Raw genomic sequence first — 13,904 nt, 5'->3', positions numbered from 1 at the left:
AAATTTTGTTGCACGATGTTTAATATCTAATAGACATGATTGACGATCACTTGTTTAAAATTGAATAAATTGTTTTACAAGGGGAAATTTAAAATTTGTAGTAGCTGGAAATGTAGAAAATGTATCTGTAATAGAAGGAAATGTTAGAGTAAGAACTACTAAATGAAAGTTGGTTTAAATTAAATTAGGCATGAGATATTAGAGATTGAATGGAATTCTTCTTTATTAGTCGAGTTTCAATGGCGGTAGCAAGGTTACACAGGACTGAAGTCAGAGGTACGCAATTGTAAATATTCAAATAGAAAAAGGCACTCAGAAAAGTAGAAAAGGCGAATTATTGAATGAATGAACGGATATAATAGGAATGAGTCAACTATCTGGGATACAGTCGGAAGCATTCACCAACAAGGTACAGAAACCTGATAAACCTCCGGTGGGTTATTCGGCTTCCGTACCGCTGGAGAGAGACTGGTTTTTGGGAATAGATAATAAGTCACAGAACAAGAAAAGTAAACCGGATGTTGATCTAAGCTCAACTGATACAAATGGATCCTCTCTTCCCAAACTGAATTCTGATGTTGATATTGCAGATAGATTGAGTGAACGAAGAAAAGAATCCTTACGATTTGATGGGAGAAAAAAAGAAAAGACTCCAAAGTTACTAGAAGCCGAGGAGTATAATACTTTACGACGACATCGAGATCCAAATCGAATGAAGATGTTTGTGAAAGCGTTCTTGCTATCTTTGTATACCCCGGGCCAAATCGGTATTGTGAGTTTTCTATTACAGTACCTGCAATGTACTAAGAGCTTATTTTTATTCTTTTTTATTAGCTCTCTGTTTGTTGGAATTGCTCGACTTTATACTCAATACCGTAGGTACCTGAATCCAGATCAACAGAATCGCTAACGAACAATAGAAATGCTTCAGGACGAGTTTTGGGAAGAGGCAGCAAAGGAGCATCCGAATATTGGTAAGTGAAAGATATCAGATATATGAATACTTGTTGCTAATCATGGAAATAGCAAAACTAGTTAATCTTGGAGGGATCGAAGCTCTTTCCCATGATGTTTCACAGTTTCATACTTCAGAACGTCAAAATTTTGAAAAAAAGAATGACTGACAATGGCTTAATTAAAAGGGCGATAGGAATATGCTGCATTTGCTATGTTTTCATTTTTGTGAACGGCCAAATGCAAGAGAGCTCAAAATATACTGAAAAAAATATTAAATATTTAACTGAAAAGCATAGTTTTTTTTTTTTTACTTTTCTCATCTCAATTGTATTCCAAAAATCATGAATATATTCTTTACTGCACTTTTAATAATATCGTTAACCATATACAGGAATTGTTGCACTGCACTATAGGAAGGTGCTTTAGGAATGCTAACTTAGGTCTAAGTTATGCTATACTTGACCTTTACCATTTTTGTAAACAATTCCATGTAATGGCGACGGAGTTAGGAAAAGAGTCACAAACCGCAAAAAATGCAACCAAGTTGCAAGTTTCAAACTGTGTTTCGGATTTGTCAGAGAAATCTCAACATTTGTTTAGTTCTTTGCTGAAACCTCAAGTCCCAGTCATTCAATACAATTTAAATCAATTAGAGGAGAGAGCAAAAAACTTGGAACTAAAGGTCGTTTCTACACGAGATGGCGATACGAAAGCGTAAGTTTAAACTATCAAAGGCAAAGACTTTTGCTTGAACGAGTTGGGAAATAAATACAACAGAAGAGCGAAGCGTTTAAAAATGTCTTGTATATCGTTGCGAATTATTTTACTATTCACTTGGAGTAATTCTTAAATGGAATGCTAACTTAAGTCTAGACATTATTTACTCGCCGAGAGTGGTATGAATGTTGAACAGACACGCCAAAAGATATATTCTGTTTACATCCAATCCCAATGGGATTCCCTTGAGATGGAGAAGCGTACGTTGTACGAACACCCTCACGGCAAAATCTACAAAGAGCAAAACGTGATCGCTAGTATTGAAGCTGGTTTGCAATCCAGCGCAAATGATTTTCAGATTAAATTAATGAAAGATAGTGGTCTTTCCTGGGAAAATCGGAAGATGGGATTTTTGCAAGATACAGGGAGGATGCTACGCTCAAAGGATAATACTGTTTTGGGTGCTTCTGTAACGATGTCTTTACAGTCGAGTTTTGCCAAACCTGGTTTGAAAGAATCGTTGGTTGCTCAGTCTCAGCCAACGTACTCTTTGAGAACGCCAGCTTCAAGCGTATTACACGTCCCCGACCAACTTTCTTCTTCAGTCGGGTATGAAGCATCCCGCAATCAACCACCAAGCCAGTCTGGAATTTCTGAGAAATTTGGAATATTTGCTGCAGCTATTCACAAACTGAACAGCGCGCGTATTCACGGCCAGATCGTCCGAGTTTGGTCTCTATTCGCTTCTGCTAGCAGAAAGATTGATCGGGAATATCCTCAGCTTTTGGATGCATGGTCTTTATTGGCTTATATGGTAGACGAGAAATCAAATAACGTACATGCATTTGAGGCTACGACAAGTAATGCAGACAAGACTGATGTCAACCCTTCATTTCAAAAAAACATTATCCATGGATCTTTACGCTTTTTAGAAGTTCAGTTTTTAGCATTTGTCGATGCACAACTATCGGATAATGGTCACGTTTCTTCAACCAAGCCATTGGATAAAATGATTACTTACACACGCCTAAGGTTTTTTAAGAATAATTCTTGGGTTAAGCCAACTATCTCGATTGCTGATGACATTCCTATTTGGGCTGTCTTATTTTATCTTATGCGTGCTGGTTTACTGGATATCGCGCTAGAATTTGTTACTACAAATGCTGGCGTATTTGAGAATTTTGGTCGCTCTTTTCCTTCTTATTTCAATGCTTACGCAAAAAATCCTCATCAACCTCTTCCCAAGCAGCTTCGTGATCGTTTGCAAGCCGAGTATGCCCAGCTCATGAAATATGCTCCTGAAGATCCATTCAAACATGCTATTTATAAATTGCTTGGTCAATGCGAGCCTCATCGTATCTCACTTCCTGAAGTGTGCATAACTTCTGAGGATTATATGTGGATGCAATTAATGTTTTGCCGCGCCAATGCTAATAATTTTGTCACTTCCAACTTAGATCAACCTCCTGTAAACAATTTTGATTTGCAACAACTTCAGAAGAAGATTATAGCCTTTGGACCAAGGTATTTTAATCCAAAAAATAGTACTCCTGTTAATTTTTTCCTTGCTCTCTTGATTTGTGGTGAGTTTGAGCGAGCTGTTAATTATCTTTATACATTTTATCCCGTTGAAGCTACCCATTATGCGATTGCCATGTCCTACTATGGTCTTCTTCACACCTGTAATTATGAGAAAAACGAAAATATTCTTATTCATGAAGCGGAATCTGTACGCATTAATTACCCACAACTTATCGTGGCCTACATTGGCTACCTTGTTTCCGTAGATACATTGGTCTATCTTGACTATATTGCTTGCATATCTCTGGTATCCTCATATAAAACGTGCTGCATGAACCTGGTTAAAATTATGTTGCTTCAATCACATGACTTTTCAAAGTTTTTGGGTGATATCCGGAAGGACACTGAACGCACAACTGGTTTGTTAGATCTCTATCTACCTCTAGTACCGTTTGATCAAACTTCGCTGCAGGCCCTGTATGCGGAAGGAGCTAGAAATGCAGATGATGACGGTCGCTACGGAGATTCTATTCTATTATATCATCTTCTAGGGGATTACGATACCGTAATAGGGGTTGCTGTAAAAAATCTCAGCAAAAGTATAATTTCACGTGGTTTGTGGATGGCAGAGTCCCAAGAACAGAGCCATGAAAAATCCTCACCTAACGTTGTAGCTAATGGTGCACCTGATGTTTTAGCAAGAAGTCTTCTAGAAATATATGAGAGTAACCCCGAAAAGTCAATCAAAGTAAGTACTTTGAACAAAGACATGTGCAAATTACTGCTTCTGGTTATGGATGCCCGCAGTCTTTATGACAGGGAAGAATGGCAGGAAGTTTTGAGTGAAATCGCGAAAATGGATATCTTACCTCTTGATGGAAGTTTGGAACACGCTCACGAAACTATAAATTCGCTCTATTTGCGTCAAAAAGCTCATGACCTTTTAACACTATCACCCGAAATCGTAAACATCGTTCCTTTCTTACTGTTTATGGCCATGTCTAGTATTAAAGCATTATTTACTAGACTACATTATAATCCTACTGAAGCGGAGGATAATCTGTTAACAAGCTTAAAATTCATAGCCTCAAACCTGGTTATGTACAGCACTATGATTGAGCATCGGTTGCCTCCGCATGTCCTTGAATACTTGCAATCAGTGCAAATTAATTAGACGTAAACATCAATCCTTTACTAAAATGATACATAGATATTGGAATGTTATTGATGAATACTACTTAGTGGGTTGGATAATCAAATAAATGAAGTTTTCTTTTTTTGGGTTCATTAAATTGCATCGACCTTGTATGATACATTGTGTCTTTTGAATTATACAAGTTTTGGGCGTTTCTGTGTTGTTTGTCTTCATATTATTTTTGTTTTCTTTTCCACCTATGATGAACTTAATAATTTGTGTTTTTATTGTTTATCATTACATAAGCCCAAAGTTCGTATAAAATAAGCTGTTTGTATTTTAACGAAATTTAGACCTTCGCTATCCATATTAAAGACATCAGCCTGGCTGACTCTAGGTTACGCTTCTCTGGGGTCCTAACCTTTACCACCAAGTCTGTTATAGTCGAACTGGAATATTCACAAAAATAACATATTGAGAGATATCAATTTTAATTTGTAACTGAGGGGCTTATAGCAGATTACAGATTATCTGCTTTGTACAAGATGGAGAACTCAACGGTGCGAAATGGTGCTAGGATTCTGCCTCCTGAAGCCATTTCGAAACGACATATTGGCCCTTATGTGATGAAAGAGACGTTAGGAGAAGGATCATTTGGGAAAGTGAAGCGTAAGTTGTCGGGAAAAAGGAGTACTTTATGATTAACCGGTTTGGTTATAGTTGCTACACATTATAAGACCCATCAAAAAGTGGCTTTGAAGTTCATTTCTCGTCAGTTATTGAAGAAAAGTGATATGTATATGCGTGTTGAACGCGAGATTTCTTATTTAAAACTTCTTCGACATCCTCATATCATCAAGTTATATGATGTTATTACCACCCCAACGGATATTGTAATGGTTATTGAATATGCTGGAGGTGAATTATTTGATTACATTGTTGAAAATAAAAGGGTAAGTTGTTGAATGAGAAATGAACGAATTCCGAGTTCAACTGGAAGTGTCTTTATCCTTCTTAATTCTCCCCATTCTATGAATTCGACTAACACTAATTAGATGACAGAGGATGAAGGTCGACGATTTTTTCAGCAGATCATATGTGCTATCGAATATTGCCATCGGCACAAGATTGTTCACCGGGACCTAAAACCTGAAAACTTGCTCTTGGATGACAAATTGAATGTAAAGATTGCTGACTTTGGCTTATCAAACATTATGACTGACGGAAACTTTCTTAAAACTTCATGTGGAAGTCCCAATTATGCCGCTCCCGAAGTAATCAACGGAAAACTATACGCTGGTCCTGAAGTTGATGTATGGAGTTGTGGTATTGTTTTATATGTCATGCTTGTGGGACGTCTTCCTTTTGATGACGAGTTCATTCCTAATTTGTTCAAAAAAGTAAATAGTATGTACAGCTACTTATATACATATCGACTTGCTTTGATTCTAATACCTTACTTTATTTAGATTGTATTTACGTGATGCCAGATTTTTTATCACCAGGAGCTCAGTCTCTCATTAGACGAATGATCGTTGCAGATCCCATGCAACGAATCACCATTCAAGAAATTCGACAAGACCCTTGGTTCAATATTAATTTGCCTGATTATTTGCGTCCCATGGAAGGCTTCCAGGATTCTTATGCGGATCCATTAATTGTTAGTAAACTGGGAGATGCTATGGGATATCCTGAAGATTATATCTATGAGTCCCTACGCTCTGAAAGTAACAACGAGTTAAAGGAAGCATATGAATTATTGCATGAAAATCAAATTATTCAAGAAAAAAGTTACTTTTCGAAATCAAAGAGAGTCGATTCCTTTCTTTCTGTTTCCCCTCCTGCCTTTACCGAATATGCTGATGATCTGAATAGTTCGAAAGAACCAGAATATCTTGAATCTATGATTGAAGGATCTAGATGGTCACAGTCAGAACCTCCTGCTCATCAAGAGCAGACTGTGGAAAGCAACATCCGCGTTCTTGTTCCAGGTGAAAATAATCAGTTGGTAATGAAAACTTTATCTGATGCAAATAATGAAGCTGCTCTGTTACAAACAGGAAAGAAAAAAAGCAAAAGAAATCGTTGGCACTTCGGCGTCCGCTGCCGCGGAGATGCTCCCGAGATTTTGCTTGCCGTATATCGTGCTCTACAGCGTGCTGGTGCTCAATTTACAGTCCCAGTTCAGCACAATGGTAAATACAAATCAGACATGTACACTATTAAGAGTATTTGGGAAATTCCTCATTGCAGAAAAGAAGGAAGAAAAGTCTACGCATATGTCGAGTTACAACTTTATGAGGTTATGCCAGATTGTTATATGTTGGATGTTAAGTCAAATGGATATAAAGATTTTTCACGACCTGGTGATTACGGAACCGCTGTTCCAGATCACGAAGAAGATGATTTAAAATCCTCATTTCCCTTTTTGGATTTATGTGCTACCCTCGTTTGCAAACTATTTTCTGCTTAAGAACTTTAAAGTTCCTGTATTTTATTCAATCACCTTCTTTTCTTTTTTTCATTTTTACGAACTCTATATTGAAATATGTTATGAATTCACATTTCGGACAAGTTCCTAAGGTGAACTATGCCATACATGGTTATGCAGATTATAACATGTCGAAACTCGCATTTATTGGTGTTTGCTCAGTAACAAATTTTATGATGTTCGTTGAATATTGAATTTTAAAGCGAATTTGAAACAGTTGCTTTGTCAAACCAATTCGACTATTTTAATAATTGCACCAAATAAGAACATATCCGGTTGATCTTTACCATGTAAACCTTTTCCTTTTTTTTTATAAAAAACTTTAAGAAAATATACGTAAGTGTTAGTGCAAGTTTCTTATGTTATACTTAATGTTAAATAATACTTCTCAATTATACGTATTAATATGAAAGTAGGTATATTAAGTAGAGGATTCAGAATACAAGAGGATAGACAAAAGGGGTACCCAGTCGAGGACTTGAATATTGTTCATAGGGGAGGAACCTGAAAACTTCAGAAGTTTGGTTTATTGAAAACAATGAAGCAAAATTGAGGAATTATGATTTCACTGAAAAAATCTACAACGCTTGTTGATGTTTTGAAACTAAGCAGTATATACAATGATATTCAATATGTTTTCATTATTCTATGTAGGTAGGTATTGCTACTCAATACCAATTTTCATACTCAGTGTTTTCTAGTTTACGAATTTCTACATTCATTTTTTTACCAAAAAAAGAAAAAATTGTTCGTTTCTATTATATATCTGCTCTCTTCTACCAGCCTTAATAACCGGTAACTTGGTAAAAATTCTGATGCTTGGAAGGTAACATGTGTTTGCTGGTGGAGACATTAATCAAGTAGCAAGACCTCTTCAATCCTTAGCGCGACATACGAACATTGAGAAAGGCCCATAGTAAACTTTTAAAAAGTCATTCAAAGAGGACTGTTTGATTCCGTTTATGAATAATTTTAATCATACTCAGAGGGGTGTCAATGAAGCTCCATTTGACACCTCATTTGGAAGTCAACCTAACAGCTCTTCTGGAAATACTCATTTTCCGGTAACTTTAAACGCTGGAGGTGATGATTTAGAAAAAAATCTAGACGAAAAGCTCATGAACGCGTTTCCTGGTATGTAATGATTCAACTTTTTAGGCCAGCAAGTGAGTTGCGTTGAATAAAGTAGCTCCTGCTCTTCAGTATTTGCAAGGTATAGTCATTAACGATCTTCTAGGCTTAGAGTCTCATGTTTTCCAGCATTCTCAGCCACCACCCCATCCATTTGAAATGCCTACTTCTTTTGAAGATCAATACCCGTCAAGTAAGTTTTGAAAACGTTATATTCGGATTGTATTAACAGTGTATCCTTAGATTACTTTCCTCTCGAGGCTTCTTATCCCAATCAACCACACTTTCCATCTTTAGCATCACCTCCTAATAATGCATCACCTTTTACTACCCAATTTCCTTACTCCGATACGGATAATAGTTGGCAATTCCCTCAATTGCCTCCAGTTGATTCAAGCATGTCTTCTGGACAGTTAGACCCTTCGACTTTATCTTCTTTCCAGCCCAATATTAGTTTTCAACCCAGCGCGTCATCGTCTTTTCAAAATCCTTTATTAAAACAACCAGGTGGACCTGTTGATTTTAAAAATACATCTTTGGACAGTAATCCTGTTCCTGCTTCTTCCCATGGGGGCAACAACACTTCCTCGGGCACCATTAGCCCGAGCCCACCTGTAAGGCCATCTTCTGAGAAACTAGTCATTGAAAAGTTAAAATCAAAAGCAAATCAAAAACCGACGGAAACTTCTTTGGCATCTTTGCGACAAACACTTAATGAATGCCTTGATCCATTAAACACTAGCCAGGCACCCAAAGAATGCGTTGCTATCCTGGTGAACATGATGAGTACCGTATCTCAAGATGATCAGAAGTTACTCTTTCTTGAGATTTTGAAAAACAATAGTGAAGCAACGATCTTCTCAGAATTAGTAGACGGTGGTCGCAAATTATTTCTTCCGAAACTACGTAATTGGTTTGTTTCTGCTATTCGTTCTAAATCAGATAAAGTTATTCATTCAATTTTGCTTTTGTTATGTAAATTACCCATATCTGCTGAAAGGCTTGCGGATGTTAAGTTTGGTAAACCAATTCTGATTGTAAAAAAGAAATCAGCAAATTCTGTTATTCGGCAACACGCAGAAAGACTTTCAGACCTAGCTGAAAAATCTGTCGCTGTTGAACTCGGTAAGGATCACACGAAAGATGCTGAGAAAGAATCCAATAAACCCGTAACTGCGAAGACGGTAACGAATGCGAATGTGGCATCTACAAATATCAAGAATCCTCCAACTAAAAAAGTCACCAGTGTTCCGGGTACTTCTTTTTTCAAAAACTTGTCTAATCCATCGAAAACCGGTACCCCTGCTTCTACGGCAAAGCCCTCGACATCAGGTGCTAAGCAGACTCCTACATCAACGCCCCTTTCTTCTATAGTAGCAGGGTTAAAAGGGAAAGATGCTGATTTACAGAAGTCTCAATTATCAGGTCAATCCAATGCACGTGACGAGTTACCTAGTTTTAGAAAACGTCCCGTGAAGTCCGAAGAAGAATCTGAAAAGTCTGAACCATCAAGTGAAGAAAACTCTCTAAAGAAGAAGCGCCGGAAGAAATCCGTTACGTGGAAATCCGATGATGAGCTTGTTCAAGTTAAGATCATTGAGCATGCAAACGAAGAAGAATCAGCTGTTAAAACACCTCATATCTACGGTAGTGCAAGAGATTTAGATAGACAGGAAGCTCGTGTTGCTTTTGGTAATCAAGTAGAAGACGATGTTGAAGACGAGATAATTTGGTACAAGCCAAAACCCATTGAATTTGTGATTTCAAAAGAAGAATTACATCCACGAGGTTATAAGCGTGGTGGTGATTCTAATGCTAAGTCAACTTTGGAATGTAAAGACGAAGATGAACGAGAAAGTCAGCTCAATGCTAATCCATCTTCAGCTACGTCTGTTTTGTCCAATGTTACGGAGCCCATAAAAGTCTTTGATACTACCTTACCTCCCGTGTCTATACCGCTCCCCAAGGAAATTGAAAATTCCCTTCATGAAAAGAATACTGATTTAACAAATGCCGGCAATCATGAACCTGTATCTGAGAACAACTCGAATACTCATTTAAGTTCCATCCTTTCCAATCTGTCATCATCGGCATCTTCTCAGCAACTTCAAAATCCGTCCCTCATGATACCTAATAATGCAAGTGCCTACTCAAATGTCTAATTATGAATTTCAGCTTTTATCTAATACAGGATGGTTGGTTTATTCAAATGATCTATTGCTAATATTTAACGGACTATTTGGCTGATTAGAAGTGTTTATTTTTTAAAATTTTTTGATATAATATTTAACTCATCAAAAGCATCCATTAATCAATCGGTAGTTTCCTTTTTTCCTATTTTTTTATTTACTATTCCTTAAGGCTACATATACAACATATGAGAATACAAGCAGATGGGTTAGTTCGTAGATTTTATTATTTTCATATCTAAAGGGTTATCATATGCCATTTTTAAACTCATGATAGAGATGCCATTTCGTTCATAAACTGACTAGGTGACTGAACGTCGGTACTGCCGTAGGTTATATGCTTGGGTGGATTTTGTTCTTTTGCCCAGGCCATCAAATTTCCGTATTCTAAGTAATTACCACCACCCAAAACACACACAATAGCTTCATTAAATATCTGGCGTTTGTTCATATTTCTGGGATCATTAGAAGCATAGGAAGCTTTAGGGTCAAATATTAGATAAGACTCTGTCTGCTTGGACACGGAAGAAGATCCGGGATCCATTAGGCTTTGAACGATGGAACTTATGGTCCCATCTTTTCTAAAGGGGATTAAATTTTTAACACCGGAAATTATGTTTTCTAGACCGCCAATCCCAGCCTCCTTAAATCGATCGGTAAACTACTGGTTAGCCATTTTCTCAAAAAATAAATTTGAATAAACATACTTTACTGGAAAGACTCGAAAATCCACCAAAGATATTATCACCGGATTGATTAGCGACTGGGCGCGTCGTGGAAGAAGCCAGCATGGTCATTTTAGTAATTTCACGGACCCTACCATAGTTAGCATAAGGAAGAGAAAAACTTTCTTAAAATTTACCTTTTGACAAAATTAAGAGCTTCTAAATTACAGCCATTATTCACCAATGCCTCTTCATATGCTTGCAAGTCGGTACTGGGAACTGCGTCAACACTCAAGTACCAAATAATAAAAAATCGAAGCTTGTCTTCCGGTGTGCCTTTGTCTTTATCATTTAAGCAAGAAAGAATAGCACTTTTATTTAGTCCTGTAATGTTGTCTTCCATTTGGAAAAAATCATCAAGGTGTCGCTCTTTTATGGCTTTCAAAATTGCTGTCGCAATACTCATATGCATATCCAAAAGCTGTTTACGAGCCGTAAGTTCTGGGAGAAGGCTAACCGCGGTCTTCAAATAAGCAGAATCAGTAAATGCATCGGCATTAAATTCCTCTAACGAAGAAGCACCAGAACGTCTTGTTATTTCATTTGCATCATTCTTATAACGGGTTAATTCTTCGTCGATATTCTCAGCTACCTCTGGAAATGGTTTATTGGCATTCGCTTCCCAAAAATAATCGCTCCCATTTAAGTCATAGGATTGCTTAGAGGTTTTTCCCTCATTAGAAGTTTCCATGGTTACTCTATTGAGGTGCATATTCAAAGTGTCATGGATCAATGCTTGATATGTCCAAGAATGATTAATCATGGGAACGAGGTCAACAGTCCTGTCTAACAATATAAGCAAAGGACGGATTTTTGGATTTAAAGTATTAAACGCATCCTTTGTATTCATTAAGTGATCTTTTAGACGCTGATTCAGTTTTCTAGCAACCAACTCAGCAGCAGACCCTTGGGGGCAACGAATAATAGGGATTGTCCCGAGAGTGACAATAACGGAAAAAAGTCTATTCGTTGTACTTTGAATTGTGTTTTCAATCAGTGCATCATCGGAAGAAGGACTGTGGATTGTATGAAAGACCCTTGGGAGCTGGAGTGAGAAGAAGTCAGATTCTAATACTACGTAGTTTAGGTATTGATCGTAAACTTGATTGATCATATGGCTTGTATTCGATTTCGAGGCAAGTTCTGCAAATTTTTCTAAAAGACTTCTTGGGATGCTGGAAGAGAAACAGACGTAAGCAGATTCGTACAAGCCTTTTGAGAGGTCCTAGTATTGTTAGCAACATATATAGTTTAGGGGTTTTAAGTAGAATAAAGGTGAAGATTAGAGATTTTTTCTCGCTAGGATAATTGGTAATATACATACATTAATGATATACTCAATATTTTCTTCCGTAGGTTGAACGAAGTAAATTGCAGGAACGTCAGCTATAGGTTGACGAGAAGAAGTAATATTCATGTGGACGGTGACACCGTGCTTCCTCAACTCAGAAATGCGCATTACAGAAGATATGGTGTCTGAACCAGACTTATCAAAAATCAAAACTTTCCAAATCGGAAACTCCGATTTATAATTAGGGTCCTTTTCTAATTCATCAACATCTTGATTTAAATTCAATAGCTTTTCTAGAGAACCTATATTTCCCTGTTAATAAAAGTCCCAGAACTAATTGATGTTTCGAAACAAGAATGATTTTAACTTACGGATATGAGTTTCTCTCAATGTCAAAGTTTCGTTTGAAGTTGTTAGCGACATCTTACTGATCCGTTTTTCAGCATAAATACAGCTCTAGTAATGTGGTGGACAAGATTCTCCTTCACTGTTAAACCAAAGTCTCTGGTGGTGAGTTTCAAATAAGGAGATAAAAGGAAGTACCTTGATGGTAATGAGTAAACAAAAGAAAGAAGAGTAAAGTGTACGACGTTCATGAACAGCATGATTTCTTTCTCAGTTGGTTTTTCTTTTTCTTTTTTAATGCTTAATCATGGCAACTTTGGAACACTCTAACTCCTACGATTATCATTTATAATGACGGAAAGCGAAGAATACTAATTATTATTCATTCGTAAACTATGAAATGGAGCATTAAATGAGTGGTTATCCTTCTCCCACCGTCTGTTTAAGGGAAAGATACGTTCGATTACAAGAAAAGATCATCTCATCGTTGAAAGACGTTTCCTTCAGTCCTACCTAGGACAAATTCAAGAGCACCAAGACAAGATTAAGAAGCTTCATATTTCTAAAGTCTTTTCCGTTACTACCTTTGCTCTTTTGTCTGGTTTTCAAAAAGTACTCCTTTCTAAGTGACAATAAACAATGCAACAGGTAACATCATGAAGAAGTGATTTTGTTTGAATTAGCATTGTATTACTATGCATGAATAGTTTAGAGTCTTTGTTACGAAAACGATAAGAGCAATCATTGCTGGGTTGATTCAAAATGCAAGCGTGTTTTATGCGGCGTTCAGTATTATGGATTTCATCATATAAGATGTTCTTCTGTTAAGTGATAATTTTGCCTTTGCAGACGACATTCAATAATTTTCGAGTTTCAGATTTGATGCAAAGTCGTCTAAGACGATGAAGAACCTTTCTCTTCCAGGAAGAAACATCTGGTGTTAAAGTACACTCTACAAAAGACGAATGCAAGGGACATTGTTAGTACCTATTCCAATGCATTTAATGTTACTATGTCATTTCGGAATCTTTGCTTTTCATCATTTGTCCAAACGATATATGCACTTGAGAAATCTGCGTCATCCCAATTGTAAACAATGAGGGGTAGTTGGAAGTATAAATAGACCATAAGTACGCGCTTTTTCCCTTTAGGCCTGCATTTTGGTGGATATATGAAATAAAAACAAAATATAGGAATGTATACTTCCTTACAGAATAATACACATATATTTTATGACAAAAAAAAAAAAAAGCATTTTTATCTCTTCTTGAAACTTTCTTGTATATTTATTCCTTTTGAAACCTTTTTTTAATTCCTTAAATCGCAATTATCAAACACAAAACTGGATGCAAATGTCCTATTGCTTTTATGCGTTCGTTTGCTTTCAAAAGTTACGGCTGTG

At 36.8% G+C, this 13,904-nt stretch overlaps 5 protein-coding genes across 5 annotated transcripts; 4 read left to right on the top strand and 1 right to left on the bottom strand.

Annotated features, from left to right (window-relative positions):
• Positions 1-105: 105 nt before the first annotated feature.
• SOCG_02769 (uncharacterized protein) lies at positions 106-1,349 on the top strand. The gene is made up of 3 exons (XM_013161259.1): positions 106-875; positions 921-974; positions 1,027-1,349. Exons 1-3 carry the CDS (start codon positions 365-367, stop codon positions 1,122-1,124), a joined length of 663 nt encoding a protein of 220 aa, XP_013016713.1. The 5' UTR covers positions 106-364; the 3' UTR covers positions 1,125-1,349.
• Positions 1,347-4,425, top strand: SOCG_02768 (nucleoporin Npp106). Its single transcript, XM_013161258.1, has 2 exons — positions 1,347-1,671; positions 1,831-4,425. The coding sequence occupies exons 1-2, from the start codon at positions 1,451-1,453 to the stop codon at positions 4,367-4,369; spliced, it is 2,760 nt and encodes a 919-aa protein (XP_013016712.1). The 5' UTR covers positions 1,347-1,450; the 3' UTR covers positions 4,370-4,425.
• A 232-nt stretch (positions 4,426-4,657) lies between these two features.
• Positions 4,658-7,616, top strand: SOCG_02767 (CAMK/CAMKL/AMPK protein kinase Ssp2). Its single transcript, XM_013161257.1, has 4 exons — positions 4,658-4,999; positions 5,051-5,283; positions 5,386-5,737; positions 5,800-7,616. Exons 1-4 carry the CDS (start codon positions 4,876-4,878, stop codon positions 6,801-6,803), a joined length of 1,713 nt encoding a protein of 570 aa, XP_013016711.1. The 5' UTR covers positions 4,658-4,875; the 3' UTR covers positions 6,804-7,616.
• Positions 7,617-7,642: 26 nt separating this feature from the next.
• On the top strand, positions 7,643-12,216 carry SOCG_02766 (mRNA cleavage and polyadenylation specificity factor complex associated protein). The gene is made up of 3 exons (XM_013161256.1): positions 7,643-7,955; positions 8,059-8,145; positions 8,196-12,216. The coding sequence occupies exons 1-3, from the start codon at positions 7,784-7,786 to the stop codon at positions 10,112-10,114; spliced, it is 2,178 nt and encodes a 725-aa protein (XP_013016710.1). The 5' UTR covers positions 7,643-7,783; the 3' UTR covers positions 10,115-12,216.
• On the bottom strand, positions 10,347-12,613 carry SOCG_02765 (SNARE binding protein Sly1). Its single transcript, XM_013161255.1, has 5 exons — positions 12,529-12,613; positions 12,191-12,459; positions 11,004-12,091; positions 10,849-10,957; positions 10,347-10,802 (listed from the first exon to the last, which is right to left on the bottom strand). The coding sequence occupies exons 1-5, from the start codon at positions 12,578-12,580 to the stop codon at positions 10,410-10,412; spliced, it is 1,911 nt and encodes a 636-aa protein (XP_013016709.1). The 5' UTR covers positions 12,581-12,613; the 3' UTR covers positions 10,347-10,409.
• Between the last annotated feature and the right edge of the window lie 1,291 nt (positions 12,614-13,904).

The sequence above is a fragment of the Schizosaccharomyces octosporus genome (assembly GCF_000150505.1).
Source record: "Schizosaccharomyces octosporus yFS286 unplaced genomic scaffold supercont6.1, whole genome shotgun sequence".
In the NCBI taxonomy this organism is placed as follows: Eukaryota; Fungi; Ascomycota; class Schizosaccharomycetes; order Schizosaccharomycetales; family Schizosaccharomycetaceae; genus Schizosaccharomyces; species Schizosaccharomyces octosporus.
Note: the sequence above shows the minus strand (reverse complement) of the source record. Positions and strands in the feature narration are given on the sequence as shown.

Excerpts from the sequence above, each read along its gene's own strand:
- SOCG_02765 (XM_013161255.1), bottom strand. The coding sequence starts at position 12,580 with ATGTCGCTAACAACTTCAAACGAAACTTTGACATTGAGAGAAACTCAT. Across the intron at positions 12,092-12,190 it reads ATATTGAGTATATCATTAAT|GACCTCTCAAAAGGCTTGTA; the intron begins GTATGTATATTA and ends TAACAATACTAG. Across the intron at positions 10,803-10,848 it reads TTTCGAGTCTTTCCAGTAAA|TTTACCGATCGATTTAAGGA; the intron begins GTATGTTTATTC and ends GCTAACCAGTAG.
- SOCG_02768 (XM_013161258.1), top strand. The coding sequence starts at position 1,451 with ATGGCGACGGAGTTAGGAAAAGAGTCACAAACCGCAAAAAATGCAACC. Across the intron at positions 1,672-1,830 it reads CGAGATGGCGATACGAAAGC|ACATTATTTACTCGCCGAGA; the intron begins GTAAGTTTAAAC and ends ACTTAAGTCTAG.
- SOCG_02769 (XM_013161259.1), top strand. The coding sequence starts at position 365 with ATGAGTCAACTATCTGGGATACAGTCGGAAGCATTCACCAACAAGGTA. Across the intron at positions 876-920 it reads TCGACTTTATACTCAATACC|AAATGCTTCAGGACGAGTTT; the intron begins GTAGGTACCTGA and ends AACGAACAATAG. Across the intron at positions 975-1,026 it reads AAAGGAGCATCCGAATATTG|CAAAACTAGTTAATCTTGGA; the intron begins GTAAGTGAAAGA and ends TCATGGAAATAG.
- SOCG_02766 (XM_013161256.1), top strand. The coding sequence starts at position 7,784 with ATGAATAATTTTAATCATACTCAGAGGGGTGTCAATGAAGCTCCATTT. Across the intron at positions 7,956-8,058 it reads GCTCATGAACGCGTTTCCTG|GCTTAGAGTCTCATGTTTTC; the intron begins GTATGTAATGAT and ends ACGATCTTCTAG. Across the intron at positions 8,146-8,195 it reads TGAAGATCAATACCCGTCAA|ATTACTTTCCTCTCGAGGCT; the intron begins GTAAGTTTTGAA and ends GTGTATCCTTAG.
- SOCG_02767 (XM_013161257.1), top strand. The coding sequence starts at position 4,876 with ATGGAGAACTCAACGGTGCGAAATGGTGCTAGGATTCTGCCTCCTGAA. Across the intron at positions 5,000-5,050 it reads ATCATTTGGGAAAGTGAAGC|TTGCTACACATTATAAGACC; the intron begins GTAAGTTGTCGG and ends GTTTGGTTATAG. Across the intron at positions 5,284-5,385 it reads ACATTGTTGAAAATAAAAGG|ATGACAGAGGATGAAGGTCG; the intron begins GTAAGTTGTTGA and ends AACACTAATTAG.